The sequence below is a fragment of the Triturus cristatus genome, chromosome 11 (assembly GCF_964204655.1).
Source record: "Triturus cristatus chromosome 11, aTriCri1.1, whole genome shotgun sequence".
Taxonomy (NCBI): Eukaryota; Metazoa; Chordata; class Amphibia; order Caudata; family Salamandridae; genus Triturus; species Triturus cristatus.
In genome coordinates, this window is record NC_140594.1 from 150,422,127 (window position 1) to 150,446,559 (window position 24,433).

General features: G+C 46.1%; 1 protein-coding gene across 10 annotated transcripts in view; it reads right to left on the bottom strand.

Annotated features, from left to right (window-relative positions):
• Nucleotides 1-15,407: 15,407 nt before the first annotated feature.
• The window catches only part of MTRFR (mitochondrial translation release factor in rescue), an 81,194-nt gene continuing 72,168 nt past the window's right edge, over nt 15,408-24,433 (bottom strand). For all 10 annotated transcript variants that reach the window (XM_085635816.1, XM_085635813.1, XM_085635814.1 and 7 more), the window contains one exon: nt 15,408-15,748. In XM_085635816.1, coding sequence (XP_085491942.1) covers nt 15,524-15,748 — 225 coding nt within the window. In that variant the 3' untranslated portion in view covers nt 15,408-15,523. The remainder of the gene's footprint in view (nt 15,749-24,433) is intronic.

Below are 24,433 nucleotides of genomic sequence, written 5' to 3' on the forward strand. Positions count from 1 at the left end.
ATACTACATCGGGTCTACCTCACCCCGGAGCTGCTCCAACGGTTTTACCCAGACGCACAAGTCCTCTGCCCAAGATGCCAAACCCTGGATGCAACATTTAAACAATTGTTTTGATTATACCCCATGATACAGACCTGTTGGAGTACACTACACAAGACACTACAGGAATTAACAGGGCTCACCGACCTTCACACCTGGGAGGCCAGCGGGATCCGGATATTCCGCAGACAAAAGACCCTTAAAGTTCAGACACGCTCCACCTCCCTAGCCCTCCTACTGGCGAAGAGAGGGATCACAATGTACTGGAGATCCCCAGTAGGACCCCCACTGGCATCCTGGACAGGGGCAGTTAGTAAATGGGGCTCGGCAGAGAAGGACATAATCAGGCGGGAGGAGGTACAAGGTGTGCGTAAGAAGAAAAATGCTACTTACCCAATATGCATCTGTTCTTGGCATGTAGAGGTGTAGATTCACATGATTTGAATGAGTCTGCCATCTAGTGTTGGGTCCAGATGTTGGCACTTTGTTTTTGTTCGAAGAAGTCTTTTCCAGTCACGAGGTAGGTGACTCCTCCTTTTGGTGATGGTGTGCATGGGCATCAACTTCATTGTTAGACTGTTTTCCCGCAGAGGGTGAGAATGGAGTTAGTAAGAGTAGAATAGAGATGTCCATGTGTATGTATCTAAGTAAGATATTACAGCAAAAGGTATAGGTACCCGGGGAGGTGGGCGGGCGGGCGCATGTGAATCAACAGCACTACATGCCAAGAACAGATGCATACTGGGTAAGTAGCATTTTCCGTTCGAGGCATGTGAGCTGCAGATCACACGCTTTCCATAGACTATACAGCAGTAATCTCCCAAAGCAGTGGCTAACCTGTATCTGTTGCAGTGGTTTGAAAGAGTGTACGAAGAACTGACTGGCCTACATTAGCTTATTGTATTGCTAACACATCTACACAATAGTGTTTTATGAATGTGTGAGGTGGAGACCAGGTTGCAGCTTTACAGATGTCAGCTATGGGAATGTTTCCTACGAAAGCCATAGAAGCCCCCAATTTGCGAGTGGAATGCGCTCTAAGGTGGAATTGTTAAAGTCCTTTTTGCTTTTGCATAGCATGTTTGAATACATTTGACTATCCACCGTGCAATACCTGATTTAGAAATGGAATTGCCTTTGTGAGGTGGAGCAAAAGCAACAAAGAGCTGTTTAATTTTACGAAAAGGCTTAGTCCTTTCTATGTAATAGAGTAATGCTCGTTTAACATCTAAGGTGTGTAGAGTACGTTCTACCACAGAATCTGGTTGAGGGAAAAACACAGGCAACTCAACAGATTGGTTGATATGGAAGGCAGAACTTACTTTGGATAGGAATTTAGGGTTAGTACGAAGAACCACCTTGTTCTGGTGTACTTGTAAAAAGGGTTCTTCTATGGTTAGTGCCTGAAGATCACCCACTCTCCTCAGTGATGTCATAGTAATGAGGAAAGCAACTTTCCAAGTGAGAAATTGCAGTTCACATTTATGCAATGGCTCAAAGGGTGGACCCATTAGTCTGGTAAGAACAATATTAAGATTCCACACCGGGGCAGGTGAATGTTTTCGGGGAATAACTCTTTTGAGTCCTTCCATAAAGGCCTTAATAAGAGGCACTCTGAAAAGAGACAGATGTTGTCAATTCTGAAGATACGCTGCTATTACAGCGAGATGTAAGCGTATAGATGTGTACGATATATATATATTTTTTAATTATTTTTATTGCCATTTATAAAAACATCAATTACAAACTGACAAAAACATCATCAGGCAATACTCAGATCATCGGAGCAATAGTGTCCATATCCATCATCTTCTAATTCAGCAATTATCGGATATAATCAACAGCCATACATTTACAATATCGTGACAGTGGCCAGAATGCCATTTCATATGCCCGGTCTATACATTAAGAAGGGGTATTGGACTCTCGGTCCTAGGTGTCAGTACATTGTTGTTACCCTGTTAGGTACATTAGAGGTCGTCTATGTTTACCGTGTTCAGCCAGTGTACAAACGGTTCCCCGATATCTCGGGGCGGGACCGCGCTGGCAACTGTTCCCAATACATCTCCAATTGCGTTTTGCAGTGTGTCACACTAATGATCCAGTTCTTAGTGGTCGGCAGCAAAGCCGTTCTCCAGTGAATGGCCACCTGGCGTTTAGCCATTATTAACAACATAGCAGTCAATTTCTTTCTTTTGGGTGGTACTGCAGTGTTGTCGCCTAGCAACACCACCAGCAGCGTGCAGGGTAGTTTGTGTCCTGTGATGTATGTGTTGCAGTGTATGTATCCAGAAATTAGCCACCAGGCGGCAATGCTGTGCCACGTGTAAGAAGGTAGCCTGTGCGTCCCCACATCTCCAGCAGCGATCATCAGGACGCAGTCACATTTGGTGTAGTTGCACCGGGGTCTGGTATAGGCAGTGTCAGACGGTAATTTGAGGACAGTAGCCGCAACTGACCGCAGATTAACTTCCATTGGTCGTCTGAGATGTCCACTCCATTATCCGTCACCCATATCGTTCTAGCCTCTAGTGTAGTATTGTATATACGGGTGATCAGCTTGCGGCCGTGTTCTATCGCAAGTACATTTTCTAATGCAGGCAGTGCCGCGGGGGGACTTGGAAATGTGTCGATTCCGCTTCTGCAGGAGGAACGTAACTGATAGTAAAGGAGCATATCCGCAGCCGAGGGGGCCTCCTGTCCGCACATTTGTTGTAGTGTTAAGAAGATTGGGGTATGGTGAGTACCTCCCATGCAATTCTAGGTTGCTGCCCTGCCCACACCAGTTTGACCATAAGGAAGCGCAGCGATTTAAATGGGGATGTTGACAAAGAGGTATAGCAGTTTTGGCAGCATGATCATTTTTGCCAGCGCAATACGGCCTATCAGAAATAGGGGGGAGTGTTTTCCACCAGTGTACTCGCTCTGTGATCCAGTCTACCTCACTCCCGTAGTTTTCATACCACAGTTCGTTGAGATCTTTACTAATCCAAATTCCCAAATATCGTGTTGGCCCCGTAGCCCATGCGATCGGATACTCGGTCTTGAAGGGTCGAGTGCCGGATGTCAAGGGGATGATGACAGATTTACTCCAATTTATTCGTATCCCTGAGAGTTTGCCGTACCGGATCATTTCTCGCGTCATGGGTGCAAGATTGTCTTTAGGGTCCATCAAGTATAGCTTGATGTTGTCCGCGTATAATGATACAGTCAGGCCTCGTGTGGTGAATCCAATGCTGCGGTGTGTGTGATGCTGTCTGATGCGCGCTGTCAGTGGCTCGGTCGCGATGGAAAACAGTAGGGGCGTTTGGGGGCACCCCTGCTGTGTTCCCCTGGTGATTGCAATGGGTTCGGATACTAGGCCGTTTACCATTAGGCGCACCGTTGGCATAGTGTATAATGGTTTTATCTGTTGGATGAAAATGGGCCTAAGGCCTATTGGAACAGCAGGAAAAAGAAGCCCCATTCCAAGGAGTCAAATGCCTTGGTGGATTCAAGTAAAACCACGATCGCCGGGACATATGGTGCCAGATAGTGCATTGGGGTGAACAATGTTAGAAGATTTTGGGACGTAGACCTTACCAGTATAAAACCAGTCCGGTAATATTACTCGGTGAGTAATGGTTGCATTCGGGTAGCCAAAAGTTTGGCGAAAACTTTCGCGTCTATGCTTATTAGTGAAATTGGGCGATAAGAAGCGCAATTAGTGGGATCTTTGTCCGGTTTTAAAATTGTTATAATAACGGCTTCACGCATTGAGGTGGGCAGATAGCCAACCTCCATGGCTTCTTGATACACCGCCAGGAGATGAGGTGCTAGGATGCCAGCGTGTTCTTTATAAAATTTGGCAGTCAGGCCATCCGGTCCAGGGGCCTTATCTGCCGGGAGTCTGCCTATTGTCTGCTTGACATCTTCCACCGTGAAGGGCATCCCCATGTATTCCCGGTGGGCATTGTTAAACCACACCAGTGCAATGGAGTCAAAGTAATCTGAGGTGGACTTATATAGTTGTGCATAAAAACTGCGCATGGCGGATAAAATGTCTGGTGGAGAGGGCACTGCTGCCCCCTCTGCAGTGGTCAGTTCTGTGATGAAGGAAGAGCCTCTGGGCTTACGCAATATATTGGCCAGTGTTTTACCCGGTCTATCCCCTTCACCATATCTACGCGCCGCAGCCTGCTTGTATATGAATTGGACTTTGCGCTCCGCTTCTTCCTGGTATGACGTGAGCGTAGTGCGTATATTGACTAATATAGAGGGTGTTGGCGTTGCGCAGTACTGTGCCTCTAGGTCGTACAGTTCCTTCTCTATTCTATTCAGGCTGTTCCTTATATCACGGAGAACACCAGATTCGCCTGCTATGCAATGAGCAGGTCTAGGGCCCAGGGTGCGATGCGCTCATTCCACCAGGAACATCGGGGTGAGTTCTTCTGTACAGAGATCTCGGAGCAATTCTTCTACGTATCTTTCCATGTTTTGGATGTTGGTTGACTCCGGTATCCTGTGATATGGACATTGTTCTAAGTCTTTGTTGCGAGCTTTTATTACTTCGAGTGCCCTCTCCATGCGTAATATGTTTCCCTGTGACGTTTCCTGTCGATCCTCAAAGTCTGATACTCGCTGTTCCAGTGTATCTATCCGGCTTTCATTCCTGTCCAGTCTTTGAGACATATGGTCCATTCGTGCTGCCATATTGTCCAATTTTGTGTCAATTGTTCTCAGGTTGCCTCGCACCTTCCGCATTAGTGCTCTGATGTCGTCGTCGTGGTCAGAGTCCAGTTGTGTTTCCGGGACTACAGTAAGCAAAGCAGTGGCAGGTTCTTGGAGGCGCGTTGATCTTTTTTCGAAGGAGATCTTAGATTGTTTGTTTTCCGCCTTCCCCATGTCGGTGGCTGGTTCTCCCCCTCTCTCAGTCCAGTGATGCCGTGGATATGGTGGCATGTCCCTGCTGGTGTGGTGAGTGGAGTCCGCGGGTTCGGATGGATTGTGCTGTCTTTACAGTATGCTGCCCTCGTAGTAGATTCTTACAGGTGCGTCGACCCGTCTGACCCCCAGTGGTGTGGTGGGTTGGCAGGCTCGAGTAAATAGTGCCTTGTCTTACGACAGTGCTGCGCTCAGTTGTCCTGTGAACGTCTCACTTATTTTCGTGGCTCGTTGCAGCAGGCAGTGGAGTGCTCAGGCTGGTCCGCTGTTGGTCACAGCGTTGGCTACCTCCTGCTGGGGGCCCCCTCAATCCTCCTCTCCTCACGTAATCGCCCCAGAGTCGTGCAGTGCCTAGGGGGGGGGCCTACCACGGCGTTATGTTATGTTGTAGGTCTTCTCTCGCCAATCAGTCTTCGCCTGTCGGATAGGGTCCGGGGAAGCCGCGCACCTCGCTTACCCCACCTGATATTTCCTCCGGCTCTCAGTGTGCTTGACCCACCGACGTGGTACTTCAGGCTTGTATTTGATTTATCGGGCAGCAGCGTAGCTCCACGCGTCTGTGTTAGGCCTCGGTTTGCATGCCCGGCCCCAGCCTGTCACGGGGAGAACCAGCATGTTGAACTATGTGGGTAGATCTCTTGAGCTCACTTTTGTGTCTCGCGAGAGGTGTTCGCGCTGCCCGAGCGCTGCCTTTCTTGTGTCTGATCCGGGCCTTCTCGTTATGGCGCGGGTCTCCGGTCTATCTCCTGCCCCCGCCGGCCGGGACTTCGCTGCTTACATCTGTCCGCCTCAGCCACCCCACTCAGGTCGCTCTAGCAGGTCAGCATGAGGGGGGGGAGGCTCCGCTTGGCAGGACTCACTGTATGTCACGCAGGTTCTCAGTACCGGCTCTCTGTCTCTCCGCTTCTCCGTATTCGCCAGCGGGGTCCCGGCATTGGCGATCCGCCATTTTGATGCCTGACTCGTAGGACCTTCGGGGGCTTCTGTGCTCCATGCTGATGCTTCCCGTACAATTTCACAGACTTGCCGGTGGAGCGGTGGCTCCCCCCCCACAGATCTCAGACCCACACAACGGTGCGCTGTTCGCATGGCCCACCGCGGGCTTTCGCAGTCGTTACGCGGCCCAGGGAGAGGCCGCTCCACTCCGGCTCTGGATCTTTGGTCCGCAACAGGATTTTTGCGCCTGGAGCCTCTCGGATAGCAGCTCTTTTCACTTCCCAGTAACCCTGCTATCTACACCATTGCGCCCATCTCCTCTGTCAGAACCACTCGTCCACCTAAACCCTCCAGAGCACCCTCATACAGGTACAATATCCCCATCACCCCTCATAGCCCAAGTGCCCCCGTCACCAAAACAGTCGCGACAGAGCTGCGCTGTATGCTCCACAACTGCAGATCTGCAATAAAACACAAACTTGAAATCTCCGATACCATCAACTTGCACAATATTGACATGCTCTTCCTCACTGAGACCTGGTTCAACGATACCTCTCACTCTATGTTTGATCTCCTTGTACCCACAGGTTATTCTATACTTAGAAATGACAGAATTGACAAAGTTGGGGGAGGTGTTGCAGTCATCTTTAGAAACTCCCTTCAACTTAAGGCTCTTCCCAACAGCTCCTTCCACACTTTTGAATGCCTATCTCTTGAGCTTCAATTGCACCACCGCTCACCTTCTCAGATTCCATGTTATCTACCACCCGCCTGGAAGCAGCCCTTCGTTTATGGAGGAACTCACGGACTGCATCAGCGACCAATACTCGCAAAGTGACAATCAGATCTTCGTGGGTGACTTCAATGTCCACTGGGGCTCGCCTCAAGACACCTATGCGAACTTACTGGCCACCTTCCTCTCTGCAAACGATCTTATCCAACACTGCACTGAAACAACACACTCTAAGGGCTCAACCCTGGACCTTGTCATTTCTAAAGCAGGCTTGCTGACCATCGCTACCCCTATTCATGTAGACTGGTCTGACCACCTCCTCATCCCATTCTCTCTTCAGCTATCACACTCTATAACTCTCGGCCAGCCTAAGGGGGCTACTTCCTGGTTCCGTGACACTAAAAATATTGACCTCAGTACCCTCTGTGATTCTGCTTTGCTATCACTTCCAAGGCTAGACCCGGACCTAGATGTTAACGAACTCACCTCCCAATGCCTCACAGTCCTTGCAGTCGAAATCAATAATGTCGCTCCTCTCCAAAGCAAAAAGAAAAGGCCCACTCCCTCAGCACCTTGGTTCAACAAATCCCTCTATGAAGAAAGGAAGTACCTAAGAGTCCTTGAGAAACAATGGAGACAAGCGCCCTCCACCGAAAATCTGGCCACGCTTCGTTCAGCAAGATCCAAGTACCACAAGCACATCTTCCTTGGAAAAGCGTCGCACTTCAAATCCCTCCTTGAGTCAGCCAAAAATAGACCCAAAAAACTATTCGACCTCATCAAGAACCCAAACAGCTCTCCCCCAACCTCCAAATTGAAGGATTCCACAAAGAAAGCAGCGGAATTCGCTATATTCTTTGATGAAAAGGTGAAATCACTTGTAAATCAGGTCATTCATCCTACCCCTACAGAGGAGCGCAAATCCTTAACCATTTGGCAAAACTTTGACCCCCATCTCTGATGATGCCCTCCTTAAATGCATCCTCGATACAAAGCCCTCTAACCATTCTCTTGACCCCATCCCTAGTGCCATTGCCATTGACTTCTATACCCATTCTCTCTCCTATTGGACCACTCTGGTCAACCTCTCCCTCAGTCAAGGCTCCCTTCCTGTTTCCTTCAAAACTGGGCAGGTCACCCCTCTGCTTAAAAAACCCACTGCTGATGCGAACGACCCTAACAACTACCGTCCCATCACTAACCTACCCTTTCTTGCAAAAATCACAGAAAAATGTGTAGCGAAACAACTCTCTCGCCATATTAAGGACAATGATCTTCTGGACAACTTCCAGTCCGGCTTCATTCAAAACTGCAGCACTGAAACAGCCCTGCTGCTAGTGATTGATGACGCACTGCGGATACTCGATTCAGGGGAGTCTTGTCTTCTAATTCTTCTTGACCTTTCTGCAGCCTTTGACACTGTCAATCACAATACTCTCCTTAACACTCTGCAACAGAGAATGGGCATGGAGGGCACTGTGCTCAAATGGTTTGCCTCCTTCCTCTCTGATAGATCCCAAATGATCAAAATAGCGAACAGTCTTTCATCTCCTTTAGCGGTCGGTCAAGGTGTCCCTCAAGGCTCTATACTTACACCCACACTGTTCAATCTCTACTTAGAACCATTGGGAAATCTCCTGAGTAAATCCGGGATCCACTATCATCTATATGCGGACGACACTCAAATCTACCTTAAGGTGGCCTCCACTCACGATCTCTCCCTCCTAAGCTCTACTCTCGACTCCATTCAAAACTGGATGTTAACTCATCAACTGGTCCTAAATCCCTCCAAAATTGAATTCCTCCTCCTCTCCTCCTCACTTTCTCCTCCCCCAGTGCAACATGGATGGATCAGATTAATCTACTGAACAATAAACCCATCATTGTCGAGAGCGCAAAATCCCTTGGCGTCATACTCGACAAAAAACTCAATCTACTCTCCCACATCGATTCCATTGCAAAGTCTGCTCGATACCAACTGCGCCTTCTTTGGGGGATTCGTCGCTTCTTCCCGGAGCACGACCTTAAAACCCTGGTCCAATCGCTGGTTCTCTCCAGATTGGACTACTGCAATTCTCTTCTTACTGGCCTCCCCAAATCCCACCTGTCCCCCCTGAAGTCTGTTCTCCATTCAGCAGCTCGCTTCATACATGGGGCCAAAAGAAGCGACCACATCACACCCATTTTATCCACCCTCCGTTGGCTTCCCATAGAGGCAAGATCTATCTACAAGACTGCCTGTATCACCCACAAAGCCTTGCACTCATCCTCCCCTCGCTACCTGGCGGATAAACTGAAACTCTCTGGTGGCTCCAGACCATCACGGAATGCAGAAAATGTATTGCTTGAACCTCCCACTTTCAAGAAGGAAAGATCGATGGCCCAATCCTTTTCAGGCAACGCGGTGAGAATTTGGAACTCACTTCCGCCTCAGCTCCGGACCACCACCTCTTCCCAGGCCTTCAAAACTGACCTCAAATCTCTCCTCCTTCAAAGACACTTCCAAATTTAATTCACGCCCTATATTTTCTGAAGGAAGTCCTTCCATTATAGGAAATTCTGTTCTCCATGCCTATAGAAGTGCCTTCCCAGTGTGTTTTGTGTTTTGAGTGTCTGCCATATATTGCAGTATTATACTTTTACTTGTATTAAGATCGCTTTTGTAACATGCACACATGTCACTTTCTCCTTTTGTAATGTATCGTATGCTACCTCTTGTATTTTGTTTGCTTTTGATACATGCAGTACGGCCACCACTGCCTCATGTAACGTAACTTCTGTTTTAGTGTTCTGAGTGTCGGCCATTTATTGCAATTTTTTTTCCTTTTACCTCTACGTGTACTTTGTATGCTCTTGTAACCTGCACACATCACTTTTTCCGTTTGTAACGTATCGTTTGCTACCTCTTGTATTTTGTTTGCCCCTGATACTTGCACAATTGTCACTATTGCCTCATGTAACGTACCGTTTGATTTTGTAACATGCTCAATTGTATTTTTGCTCCTTATGTATCATTACTGCTGCTATTGTGAAGCGCTCTGACACCTTCGGGTAAAGTCTGCGCTATATAAAAACGCATTAAATAAATAAATAAATAAAGGTTACACAGTATTGTTACTTGCTAACCTACTATTGCGTGCCTCGGATATTGATCGGATTATGTGCTCTGCCGGCAGAGCCGCCTCTTTGTGCTGCCATCTTGCTGCTCGGCTTGGCCACGCCCCCTGCAAATTATATTTTTAACTGAAGCATCAAGCGGGTTGATATGGTTATTGTAGTAAATAACAAACCGCTTCCACTTTGCTGCATAGCAAGCTCTTGTAGTGGATCGTCTAGCTTCCTTTATAATATTCATACAGTCTGGTGGAAGATTGAAATAGCCAAACTTTAGGACTTCAGGTGCCAGATCGCTAGGTTGAGATGTGTGGGATCTGGGTGTCTTATCTCTCCACGGCTCTGCGTGAGGAGATAGGATGTGAGATATAGTCTTTGATTAGGAACTACTGAGAGCTCTAACAGGGTGGTGAACCAAGGTTGACGGGCCCATGTGGGAGCTACTAGGATTAGTGTGAGGGATGTCTGCCTGAGCTTCTGAACCACTTGTGGAACGGGTGGGAGAGGCGGAAAAGCATAGGCAAATATCCCTGACCAGTTCATCCATAGTGCATTGCCTTTGGACAATGGGTGTGGATATCTGGAGGCGAAGCTTAGACATTTTACGTTTTGGTGTGTGGCAAACAGATCTATTTCTGGGAAGCCCCACATCTGAAAGAACGGGAGGAGAACTTGAGGGTGGAGTTCCCACTTGTGAATCTGTTGTCTCTGCCTACTGAGCAGATCTGCGATATGATTGTCAACCCCGGGAAGGTGTTCTGCTAGAAGATAGATTTTGTGATGTATGGCCCACCTCCAGATGGCCTGTGCAAGATGTGACATTTGGAGACTGTCCCTCCCAGTTTCTGTATGTAATACATGGCTGCCATGTTGTCTGTGCGTATCAGGACAGCTTTGCCTACAAGGTGATTTTGAAAGGCTTTGAGTGCTAGAAATACTGCTAGGACCTCTAGATGATTTATGTGAAGTGGTTTTTGCTGCTGACTCTACATACCCTGAATTGTGTGAGTTTGGAGATGAGCTCCCCAACCAGTGAACGATGCGTCTGCTGTAAACACTGTCTGTGGAACCGGGTCGATGAAGGGCCGCCCTTTGGAAAGGTTTTGTGGATTGCACCACTTCAGAGAGCAATGAGTGCGGCCGCCTACCAACACTAGATCTGATAATTGACCCAGAGACTGATTCCACTGACGTGCTAAGCATTCCTGAAGGGGACACATTTGAAGTATTGCATAGGGAACTATTAAGATGCAAGACACCATTATTCCTAGTAAGTGCATGAATACCCAAGCAGGTAATAAGTGGTGGGGCTGGAACTGGGAAATTAGATCCTGAATGTTGCGGATTCTGGTTGGATTGGGACAGGCTAGAGCTTTTTGTGTATCGAGAGTGGCTCCCAAGTATGATTCTGTGCTGATAGGTCGGAGATGGGACTTGGACATATTTACTGTGAATCCGAGAAACTGGAGCAGCTGTACCATTTTGTGAGTTTGTGGTAGACACTTTGTTTTGTTAACTGGCTTTGATGAGCTAGTTGTCGAAGTATGGGAAGATGTGAATATGTTGTCTTCGCAGATGAGCTGCGACTACTGCCAGACATTTGGTGAATACTCTGGGAGCAGTGGTGACACTGAATGGAAGCACTTTGAACTGGTAATGTTGTCCCGCTACCACAAACCTGCAATATTTGTGATGAGCGAGATGTATTGGAATATGGAAGTATGCGTCCTTTAAGTCAAAAGTAGACAGAAACTCACCTTGCTGAAGGAGTGGGAGCACTTGTTGGGAGTGTTACCATGTGAAAATGGTCTGACTGTATATACAGATTTAGGTTTCTGAGGTCTAGTATAGGCCTGAGAGAGCTGTTCTTTTTGGGTATGAGAAAGTATAGAGAGTATACGCCGGCCCCTTGATATTGTAATGGGACTGGCTCTATAGCTCCTTTCTGTAATAGAGAATCTCTTGTTTGAGAAGGTACAAATGTTCTTTAGACATTTTGTGTGATCTTGGAGGAATGTTCGGGGGATTGTCGGCAAGCTCCAGGCAATAACCAGATTAGATAATTTGTAGAACCCATCTGTCTGAAGTTACTGTATTCCAGACGGGTAGAAATGGAGGACGGCCTCCCCCGACAGTTGTGGAATGATCGGGGGTAGAGGAAGGATAGTCACTGTTTGTTGTTGGCAGGGGAAGTACGTGTTGAGTTACCTCTACCTCTTCCCTTGCCATTATTGCCTCGAAATCTCCCCTAAAGTAACCTCTGGAGGAAGGTGACTGATTGGTGCCTTTGTAGGAGGCGGAGGGATTGTCTGAGGATATATTTTTAGAGGCCCCCTCTGTAAAAGGAGCGGCAAAAGGAGCCCCGATTGGAAGGGAGCTGTAAAGCCCCCCATGGATTTCGCAACCTCTGTGTCCTTCTTCATTTTTTCTAAAGAAGTATCAACTGCAGGGCCGAAAAGGTGTTCCTTAACGAAGGGTAGATTTAAAATGGACGCTTGGACATCCGGTTTAAACCCTGAGATTCTGAGCCAGGTGTATCTGCTCAGAAGAACGCTGGTGTTTACTGCGCGAGCTGCTGAATCAGCTGCATCTAAAGCACATCTAATTGATGTATTAGAAATTAGCTTTCCTTCTTGGATTAAGTCATTGGCTTTATTTTTATGTTCATCTGGTAAGAATTGAATCAATTTTCCCAGCTCGTTGTAATGAGCCCTGTCATAACGTGCTCATAGAGCCTGGGTGTTAACAATACGCCAGGTATTCGCTGCTTGCGCAGCTATTCTTTTATCAGAGGCATCTATAAATTTGGATTCCTTATCAGGAGCAGGGGCTTCTCCTGTGGTTTGAGAGTTTGCTCTTTTACAAGCGTTAGAAACCACTAGGGAGTCTAATGGAAGTTGGCCTTTAATGTAAACTAGGTCTGTAGGTGCTGGTTTATATTTTTTGTCTACTCTGGGTGTGAGAATTCCTGCACGCACAGGGTCTTTGAAAATATCATCTGTTTGTTTAAGCATGCCTTTGAGCATGGGCAGTTTATGTGTTGCTCTTTGAGAGTCTCAAAGAGAAAATCCTCCTCAAGGGAATCTTTGTGAAGTTGGACCCCAGATATTCAGCAGCCCTGTTGAGTAGTTCCATGTACCCTATATTGTCATCAGGTGGAGAGAGTTTAGAAGGGTATAGATCCAGGTCAGGGTTAGGTGGGAAGGAGGTGTAATAGGAGAAGGAGAAGGGTTAGTACCAAATTTTTCCTTTTAAGCGGAATGTGGTAATCTTCCTGTAACTCTGGTTTTCTTTTAACTGGCAATTTAACGTGAAAATGCCCAGTTTTGGGATTAATCACCAGTTCTTTCTTTTTTGGGTCCGTGTTGGAAGGCGGAACATCGAAACGAGGCTCCTTAGATGGAATAGGAAGTGGTTTGTCTTTCAGTGCTGTACTTTTTGGTGTGGAAGGCTTCGGATCTGAGAATTTCGGATCCGAAGATTTAATTTTCGGTGTGGAAGGGATGGTCACTATGACATGTTTGGATTTGTGTGCCGTAGGTTTCGGCTTGGTGCCGGCACAGGGCTGACTGGGACCCGAGCCGGAAGGATTTGGTGTATGTTTTGGGGCCTGGCCCGAAGGTGGGGCATTTGAAACCTTTTCTCTGTGCCGACATTGGCCCGAAGGCAGAGGAAGGACCGGTGCCTTTTTGTTCGGCATAGCTTAGGACAGGGGAGCATCAGTACTCACTGTACGTTGACCCAGTGGAACTTCCACTTCCATGTCGGAGTCAGCTTCGGACACGGAGATGTGTTCCTCCTCTTGCTCAGCTCCTTGTGCATGAAATTCTTCCTGGTCGGAATCTTCTCTGAAGATATCAGGTGCCGAGCCGCTTTACCAATGCATTTTGTGACGTCGCACCTGACAGTCAAGGAGCGTTTTCTTGGATCGGAAAGATCGGCACGAGTCGCAATCAGTCCTGTTCATTGTGTTCTAGTGACAGACACAAGTTGCACACTTCGTGCAAGTCAGTGCGCGGAAACTTAGCGCAACACCAGGGACAGAATCTGAATGGAGTCCGTTCCATCGACTGCAAGTTGACCAGACGCGGTTAGGCCCAATGTCCCTCAACGAGTTTTGCGATCGAATATTTGAATTGATACGATACGTGGAGAATGGTAAACGCGATTGAGAAACAATACCATTGAGGTTAGTGGATTGCGTACTGAGGGGAACCCGAGAAATGGTGTTGCAGCAATTCACGTCCGAACCCAATGGCGGGAAAACACTATCTAACAATGGAGTCGATGCCCATGAGCACTATCACCGAAAGGAGGAGTCACCTACCTCGTGACTGGAAAAGACTTCTTCGAACAAAAACAAAGTGCAAACATCCGGACAAACACTAGATGGCAGACTTATGCAAAGCATGTGATCTACAGCTCACATACCACTAACACATATTTCCATGGAGTGGGCAACACTAATGCAGTAATTCCGTCACCATGCAGTAAGCACCCAGCAAACGCCACCACAAGCAACTACAACAGACGCCACAAGCCACGATATACAAGCCCACCAACCCTAAATACTGGTAATACCAGTTACCTCCAGACATCACAATAGCACATGACCTGGCAGTTCTCTCACGGGACAGAGACCCACACACAGCGCTTACACTTGTCTGAGCTGCACTTTGGGAGAGCCCTACTCCCCAAAAAATACATGCAACAATGTAATCCTCCCATCTCATCATGCCCATGGATTAAGATGCTCTAACTTGCCTTGCCCCAATCACCCTAGGTTCCTACACCCAGTTCATTGTCCATGCCAGTAGTTTCAGGGACCGGATACCGTTCAAGTTATGTAGCTCCTATTATAACTATATCAAGACACACCACAGTACTGCACGGCAATAGCAGGGAGACCAATAGCTAATCCTATTACTCACGTATACTGTTACACCCGTAGTTGACCGATAACCATGTATTATACAATTATATTAACTGTGCCAATTACTACGACTACAACAATGTAAAACGTTTGTGAAAAATTCAATAAAAATTGTTTTAAAAAAATGATGTGTGTAAAGACCCTGACCATTTGACCTCGAGGTGGGACATCCATTGCGGAGCAACAAAAATGTGACAAAAACATTAACGACAAGGAAGCACAAACAGTATGCCTCTACATACACTGGAAACCAAAGAGTGTACAAAGGACTAAATCACTCCAAATACAGTCTGGAATGTACTAACAGAGTCAGACCCAATCGCTGTAAAAAGCTCTTTGTTTAGTCTTCCTGCACATGTGATCACCATTCTCACAAAATGCTTAGCAGTCCCTTCCTGAAGGTGAGCGGACTCTGTAATCTTGACTGTTTTGCTAGGGAAGTTTCCCAGCAGCTTTTCTCCCTTCTATGAACTCACATTTTCAAACCTTGGTCACAGCTAAAGCCCACTCCAGTTCCCTTTCCCAATTCTTCCACTCCAGGCCAGCCAAGTTGCTTTTGTCCACCATCTCATTCATCAACAAGGTCCTGCAGAGACCACCACATGCATGTCTTCTCTGCTGCTTGGCAGGCTGTGCAGCTTCGGAGTAACAATGTTCTACATTGACAACAGTAAGACATTATGTTTGAAAGGTGAGGCCTCTTGAAAAACTATACCCTGAAGCATGACATGAATCTGCAGCGCTGTTACATTTATTTCCTCATTCAATGGCTGTTCAAAAAATGACAATTAATTGTGCTTATGCTTTAGTTGTAGCTTTTTAAAACCTAAAAATATTTTCCCAGATTAATGTTGTTCTTTGTCCAAATTATGTACTAGCATTTCTTTGAACTGCTTCTTCTTTTCAAGGAGTTCATTTGCTTTTCTCCTCTTTTCTTGTTTTCTCTTTTCAGCTTCTACCTTTGATTTGCAGAGTTCACTTGTTTCACCTTTGTAAAATATGTCCACTTTTTCTTGAAGGATTTTTCTAGCTATTTTTCTGTTCTGTTCAAGCGATCGTGTTTGATGACACTGAAGATAAAGGATACATTTGTAATTATCAAACATATAACAAACTTCCAATTCACTTATTGCATTATCACCACACTTTTGATTACTGAATAAGAACACGAAATTCACAATTTACAACATCATTTGCAAACAAGCTACTTTGTGCCACATTCAAAGCCTATCACAGCCTCTTGAACCCGAGGGCCATAGTATTGTTATTTAATGTGGCTGGTTTCTCGAAGTCTCCTTTAATCCCCTTCTGTGCCATGTCTGTGTCTCAAGCCCTGTTATGTCATGCAACTCAGATGTAAGCTTGAACGTGAATGGTCTGGCACCTGGCACTTGCTGACTGAAAGCTTCTGCTGATGTTCTGGTCTACCTGACTCTGCTGGTCGCTAAAAAACTTTCTACAAAAATCGTAAGGACCGCACTTTCGTTTCAATATTGGGGATGATCATTGACCCACAGAGGAACACACAACCCCAGAATGCAATGAGAACTCAGATGTGCTCTTCTCTGCTCGTTCTGCTACTCAGCCTCGTATGCAGAAATTGCTGCTTAGGTGCAGGAGGAGGAACAGTTTCCCAGCATTTCTGGACGACTGGCCAGGAGGAATCAATCGACAGGTTGTGCCAGCTGCTTTTGCCAACTGTTTAGTGCGAAGAAGTCTGAGATGCAGGCAGTGCCATATGGATTAACCTCGTCTGGGTTCCAGCCCAAGCCAAGTACAGCAGTGACACCAGTTCCAGTCAGTGCCAAGTAGAATACAACTGGAAAAGCAACGTCACAATTTTCCGCACGGTCGCTCTCTGTGCTCAGAATGGCATGTTGTCAGCATCCACCATCTTGGACAGAGGTGTCACTCACTTGTCCTAAGCAAAACTGTGTGTTACAGGGGATGTGCACACGATTGGCTGCACAATTAATCTTCCCTGTAATGCATTCCTGCAATGGAGCTGTGTGTAACTGTGGAACATACACGAGTTGGAGCATGAAATAGCTAGCTTTTGAATTTAGGGCTAATTTCCCATTTTATGATGTGCACATATCTTCTCATTTATACCAATTAGAAGCATTTCTGCTTTCTACTTGTAGCTGGAGTAGATTCTGCAACTGTATATGTTTTGGCTCCTTGTCTCCTAAATACATACCTTCTATAAGCACTCCTCTTCACCATTATTTCCATAGCTAATCGGTCACCACAAATTAAACCTTTGTAATTATTACTGGAGAACACTGGAAACTTTACATTTGGCTGGTATGGAATCCTCTTGCTGTGTTCCTTGAGGCACTATGTAAACAACCTATCTGTTGGAAAGAATGGTTCATAGCTCTTTGTTAAGCGCCCATTGATGGACTCTGATGCTGCGGATAAAGGAAAATAAATGCATCCTAAAACACTGATTCAGAATGAAGGGGCAGGGACTTTTAACTTCGTCCCATCTGCTCAGCCCAAGATGGTCAACAACTTGATGAGTACCAGGAGGCTGCATTGCAACTTGACCAGAAAAGTATCCTTGTCAGAAGGTTTAAATGTCCTTTTAAAGGGTACAAGTCTGGTGAGAGCATTAAATCCTAGCACCTCACTTTAGAGTTCAGGCTTATGTATGCGAGTTCGAAAACTTTACGGATTAGCTCATCAAAGATCAACTGGTTGTTTATTGCTTCTACAAATAAATACAAGAAAGGCTGTTGTCTTGTACAAGTGTAATGTTATCGGAGGGTGTAGACACATCTAGTATTATACATACAATCAAAGACTCTACAGAAGCCACAGAAAGACATTGTGTTTATTGAAGACATAAGAGATCACGTAATAAAACTTTAATAAGTACAAAAAGGGAAGTGCCATATTTTTGCAACAACCAAAAGCATAAAGTAACTGTTACAGATGTGGATCTAGTCACCAGGTAGCCAGTTTTGAATTCTGTCCTTCTGCTGAGGAACCATGATGTTTATGTGGGACGCTATTTGTCAGAGGGCTTAATTGCAAAACGCAGATCTACTGTTAACGGAGCTACAGAAGAACAGAACGATTTGCAGAAAGGAGTGCAAACTTTTGTCGCAACTATGGTAGACCCAACATTCATTTTATGTAAGGGTCCAACTGCAATTGTCAGAGGTAATCCACTTGATTTACTTATAGATTGGGGAGCACCTATAACAATTATTTCGAAACAAACCTATGATGTTTATTGGAAGGATGAAGTTCTGCAAGAAACATAAATAAAGACAGGAGTCGAGGGTAGTACAATTTTTTGTTTTCTACAATCAATTTCAGGGGGTTCAGAGATATACAGGAAGATCTATGTTGCTCTCAAGGGAAAGGACATTTTAGGATGGTACCAAAGGATATATTGAGAATTGCACTCATGCCTGGCAGGAAGCAGCAGATGTTGTGTTTCCAGGAAATTGCTACGAGAGGTTTCTAAAAAAGTGATATTTTTTCAGAAAAGAGGGATGTGAGTTTGTCTACGCTTATGGACATTATGTTCAAAGATCCAGGAAACAGAGGGTTGGGAGATTGCCAAAATCTGAACTCTGTGAATGGGATAGTTGACAACCACGAAAGTGAATGCTGAAGGGTTGGGAATCTTGGGAGGCTCTGAACTTGGAATTAAGTTGAAGCATAACATAACGTGTATTTGTAAAGTGCATGTTCACTCAGGTGGGCATCTTAGCGCTGAATAATAGATGTTTGTTGATACCCAACTCAATAGTAGTCATTTTATCAGCATCAAAAGGATCAAAGGCTGAGTGGACCCGCCAGAATTTGAACCTGTGACCATGAGGTCATACAGAGGCCCCCTACAGTGGACGCATTAGTCCACTAAGCCCCCAGACCAGGCTAGAAGCAAGATGCCATTCCTATAAAACACAAAATGAGAGGGACACCTCTTATTGTGAGAAAGTATCAACAAAGGTAATAACTAACCTTTAGCTACAGGGAGCTATTGAAGCTGTTGGCAGCTCACGCTGGTTATCTTGCATAGTGATAGCTCAAAAGAAAAAAAAGAAAAATGTTGAGTGCATGTGTAGATTTACCTTACTTAAATTAATAAATTTGGGTTGAAGCCCATCCAGTACCCAAAACAGATTACCTGGTGGCCCCTCTGGATGGTGCACAGCTTTAATAATTTTGATCTATGCTCCCTGTGCCACCATGTTAATCTTTCTCCGACTTTGCAGTATCTAACTGCTTCAGTTCTCAGCAGCTTTCGTGTTTCAGCACATAGTGACAATCATTTAAAGGAATGAATGACATCCTGGCTTTCCAGGATGTCATTCTCGTCTTTGGAAAGGACTAAGCAGAGCACAATAGGAGGTTGGACACATTACTTGATGTAAGAAATTGGATTACTACAGGGGTTTGGGGGCGACTACTCACCTCAAGGAATAATCACAACCCTTGTCAGGGTGAACTTTCAAAGTCACCTAATTAAACAGAGCTCAACCGCCTGGCAGCTAAGGCACAGAGCAGACAGGTTTTACGCTTTACTTAGGGCAAAGTGTAAGGTATCTATTCAGTACCAAAACAGTAATCGAGTCAAAATGCAAAATAGGAAAAATTACAATATGAATTAGGAAAATAGAGCCACATTTCATAGACAACACATGTGCGTATCGACATGATCTTTATGCCGGCTACAGCATTCTCAAGGTCTCACACATTCAGATACTCCCCCACAGAAATTACGACCATGCTCCACTACTGCTTCAAATTGGAGACCATGCCTCACACCGTCAATCGATTTGGCGGCTTAATGTCTGGTATTTCCAGGATAAAACGTACGTTCAGACGGTGGGTAAAGATATTCAGCAATATTTTCAGCTCAATGCTGGGTCGGTGCAGTTGCCGGTTATCCACTGGGGAGCATGTAATGTCACCACGCCAAAAACATTCTCAGACGGACCAAAAGACAGCGCCACCTTGGGGTGAACAAGCTGGAGACCAAGGTGCTTCACCTGGAAGAATGTCTGGCCACAGGTCCTGATGATGACACCAATAGACAGCTGGTGGTGATTTGCAAGGAAATTAAACTCCTTTCCATGGAAGCGGCAAGGCAGCTTTGGTGGGTGTCCACTGCATGGGTCTATCGGTGGGGTGACAAGAATGGGCAGCTACTATACTGGATGGCATCACGGCCCTTAGCAAGCACCGTTATCCCGGAAATCATCATAACGCCCCCCCAGCCCTCTATGCAGCTACCCCACGCCCTGCAGCTGAGACAGAGGAGCCTCTCCTGGATGATGTGCCGCTGCTGCGCCTGTTGCAGGTTGACTATAGTGTACTGTACGAGCCCATTACACTGGAAGTAGGTAAAGCTATATCCTCGATGGCGGCAGGGAAAACATCCGGGCCATGTGGGTACTCTATAGAACTTTACAATAAATACCAAGATGTCCTTGCCCTTGTCTCCTGGATTTGTACACGGAAGCTATAGAGGTTGGCTCCTTTACAAAAGGAACTTGATCAGGCTAGAATTGTAGTCATACATAAATTGAATACTCCTTCGCCTTCCTGTGTGGATTACCGCCCCATCTCCCTCATCAACGCGGAGGTTAAATTCTGGCTGCGCATCTCCGGCAGGTCCTCTGGTCCCTTATTCACCCTCATCAGTGTGGCTTCATGCCCGGGAGGACCAGGAGGCACTGCTTCAAGACATCTCCATGTAGCACTTGCACACCAGCACCTTCTACCAAATCTCCTGGCTGTGCTCCTGGTTGACTTTGAGAAAGCACTTGATATGGTCGATTGGGGGTACTTGACGAAAGTGCTTGAAAGAGGAGGTTTTGGACCTCGGTTCCGCAATCTAGAAAAGATGCTTTATTCGGATCCACTGCTTGAGTCCAGGTCAACGGTGTGGTCTCGGAGGAGTTCCCCATACGGAAAGGGACCCAACAGGGGTGCCCCCTGTCCCACCTTCTCTTCCACAAATATCTGCAACTCCGACACGCACTTAGGGTCCACGTAGATCCAGACACGCAGATTCCAGAATTCATCCCAGTGGTGGCAAAGACCATTATGGGAGCGTTGGGTAACGGGGCCAGAGGGGATGGCGGGGGGGGGAGGGGAGTCTCCCAGATATACTACACACTAATCAATAATGCTCCAAACACCTCACCGAGCCTCAGAGCGTGTTGGAAGGCGTGGCTTGGGCCGGTAGAAGATGCAGACTGGAGAGACGCACTGATGGCCCCTAGGGTGTCATCACGCTTGTGCATCATGCAGACATATTATCTACACTGTGCTTACTTGTTCCCTGACAGGCTATATTGGTCAAATTTGCTGCCCAGCCCCTCAAGCTTCCGGTGCTCCCAAGCACCCGCTGTTTTTTTATGACATGATCTTGTGACCACATACAGAGATACTGGAGGAGAATAGCCGCTGAGCTTTCTGGGGTGGTTGGTCTAGAACTTGAACTCTCCCCGTTGGTGGCATTGCTGGGGGTGCTGAAGGGAATTGGGGGAGGAGGAACAGGGCAAACTGGGTATTAATGGGGAAGGCCATACTGGTGGCCAAGTGAGACATCGCAGCCCAATGGAAATCTATCAGGCCCCCTACGATGACGCAGTGGAGAGGGGGGTCGACTGGTATGCCCAACAGGAGAAGCCGGTTTATAAAGCACGGGGTTGCCCAGCTAAATATGTCAAAGTATGGAGTAGATGTTTTGAAGGGGGTGGTTTGGGCCTACCCAAGCTGTACTTCTGAGAGACGTTGTTTTGCATCACTGTATGGGACCATTTACACTGCCATTGTAATGCATATACTGTCTTTTACCCGTTTGTGGTTTAGTATTGACTGCATTGCGACTTGTTGTGATAAAAAATAATAAAAACATGTTTATAAAAAAAAAAAAAAAGACAAAATCCAATGAGGGGAACAGGAGATATGAATTTTTTAACTTTTAAGTAGGTATGGTGCCAAGAAGCATAAAGTGCCAATGACAGTCAATGGTACTGGTAGACTGGGACCTAGGCACAATTTGACACCCGGGCCCGACGCTTGAAGTGAGCGGTTGGATTGGCGTTTTGTACCTTTTTGCAACCTGCCAGGGACAGATACGGTAGTATACCTGATTTTTGCAGGTCACCCGGTGATACTGCAGAACTGCCGGATCACTGGTTTGAGTATATTTTATATACATACAGACGCATTCACTTTCACTCACTTTTTCTCATCAACATAGCAGTAGCTTACCAAAGAGATACTGAAGAAAGCCATGACACTTTTATAGGTCAATAGGCTGAAACATGTTGATCACTTCCTAGTGCCACAGCCTCTAATGCCGGCAGTTGCACTACTCACTATCTGTTTTTAACCCTAGCACCAGATGGCAAAAGTAAACTATGTTAGGCTAACCTTATAGCTAGTTTTATTCACTTTTTAGTCAGCACTGCACCCCCTCCACCACACACTATGCTCACATTGGGTTCTAGGACCACTCCTCATATCTAAGAAACATTCCTGAGCTCCTCCCTCGCAGCGAGGGGGTCGTAGCCCACGTCACAACTAGGTTTGTGACACGAGGAGGTATCCAGATGATGAAGCATGACACCTCTGGTGTGAGAGGGAAACCGTCCTTAAAAAGGGACACCACCCCCCATCTCCTCTTAGCGTAGTCTGTTCCACACACCACTCGTCTTACGTGACTCTGGACCCGTGGCCTGTTGTGTGTTTCATAGTTCTAGAAAAGGGAGTTTGTCTTCGCTGGTCCTTCCATCTCCTCAGGCCCCCCTCTTTTGTGTTTTTCACAATTTAATGCAGACCATGATTGATCGCGGGTCAGATATACCAACAGGGATTGTCCTGGTCAAAGGTTTTACCCTCTGACTTTTGTCCTTTAAGGTCCACAGGAGTACACTTCTAAAGCTGCCCAGGACATCAGGGGGAGGCACATAGAGATCAGGCAGAGACCAACAGCTGTAGTCAGCCCCGTCCAGGTCCAGTAGTCACTGTTCAGCTGGACAGTTGCAGGAAAGGCCTCTTGTAGCCTGTTTTATCTCCGTAGCTTGAACAGCAAGTCAGCCTTATAACCTATGGAGTCCACTTCTTTGTTCTCGGTACAAGATAGAGCAGGTCCTGTCCTTCAGGGCTCTTCTCAGGTCGCAGACAGCAGGTTCAGTCCTCTTCTGATCTTTCTCAGATTCAGGGCTGTTCTGAAGTGGATGCTTGGGGTACCACATTTATTTCCAACATTAGCTTGTGGGTGGGAATGACTCACGGGCATGCCCTAACCAATTGGATAAAAGTTCTTGAAGCAAACACTATCCACTTTGGACATTTTCAAGTTGGCAAAAGTCATTGGCCACACTCAACCTTGGCTCTGAGGGCTGCCTGTGGTGAGTGCACCAGGTTAATGCTAGTGTCCTCCCACATCCAACACTAAAATCCAGTTTGGAGCAGGTACTATACCCTCAACAAACCGAGAGAGGTACATGTGGTAGGACAAACGTAGAGTCCTCCTACAACATGACAGTGGGCATACAAGAATTGTCTTGGCATTCTTTTCTTTCCCTTTCAACTGTGCCCCAAAGTGTTAGACGTACACCCAGCAGACCTAATAAGCAGGCTTGGACACTCAAGCAGGATTAGCCACTCTAATGTAAAAGGCTTGCTCACAGACTCCATCCTACATATTCTGGGAGGTTCAGAGTAGTTCACGTCAGCCTATTATTATTCCTGGCAGGCATGTCACACCTTTTCCACACCTATTCAAATGCTAATTACTGGCTGGCAGAAGTGGGAGAGCAAATGTAAATTTAGCCTCCAGGAACTTGAGGTAGGGTAAAAGTAACTCTGAAAGTTACTTTTCCGAAAAAATATATCACAAATCAGACTTCCCCCTAGAATTGAATGTTTAATAATTATTTAAAACAGTTGTTTTATTATTTTTCTAGGGAGTCCCATTCCCAAAATACAGTATTAGGATTTTAATCAGTACTCTGGTTTTCTACATAGAACTGCTAGTCCTTCTCCAGTAAAAGAAAACCAGCTTTTGGGTGTTAGTTACTGTAAGAACACAATAATATATGTCTACATGTCCTACTTTTTAATACCATGCACAGTGCCTTGTGGACTACAAGGCCTACACAAGGGTGAAATTAATATTTAAAAAGGAGGTTTTGACCTGTCAAAATATTTTATTTTGACCGGTTGAGTTGCAGTTTTTAAACGGAGCCATGTTTTACACGGTCAGTGTAGTGGATGGCACAAAAGGAGCAGCAGTCCACTAGTGACATTTAACTTACAGGACTTGGGTACATTTTATACCGTATACTAAGGGTAGGGAGACCATGCAGAAAAGGCAGATTTCCTACAATTGAGAAGAGTGGTTTGCCTCGGAGACTGAACAATTGCGTTTTTGACAAAGCCATATTGAATACCTGGGGCAGGCTATTAATGCAGGCAGGATAGAAAAAGGCCAGGTCAGGTGAGAGATGTAGAAGAAGCTCCTGCCGAGACAGATAAAGAATAGACACTCTCTTTTTTGGTGCTTTGTGATTTTTATTAAAAATAGACTCCCAGTTTTGCTTCCATAACGGAACCTATTCTCAGGATACTAAAGAAAAAAATAGAGTATAAATGGTGGGAAGAACAAAAGTGTGCCTTCTGAGAAAGTCGAAAGGACATTGGTGAATTCACAGCTTTTACAGTCTTATGTCCCAGATATACCAATGTATGTCACTGCGAATGAGTGAGCA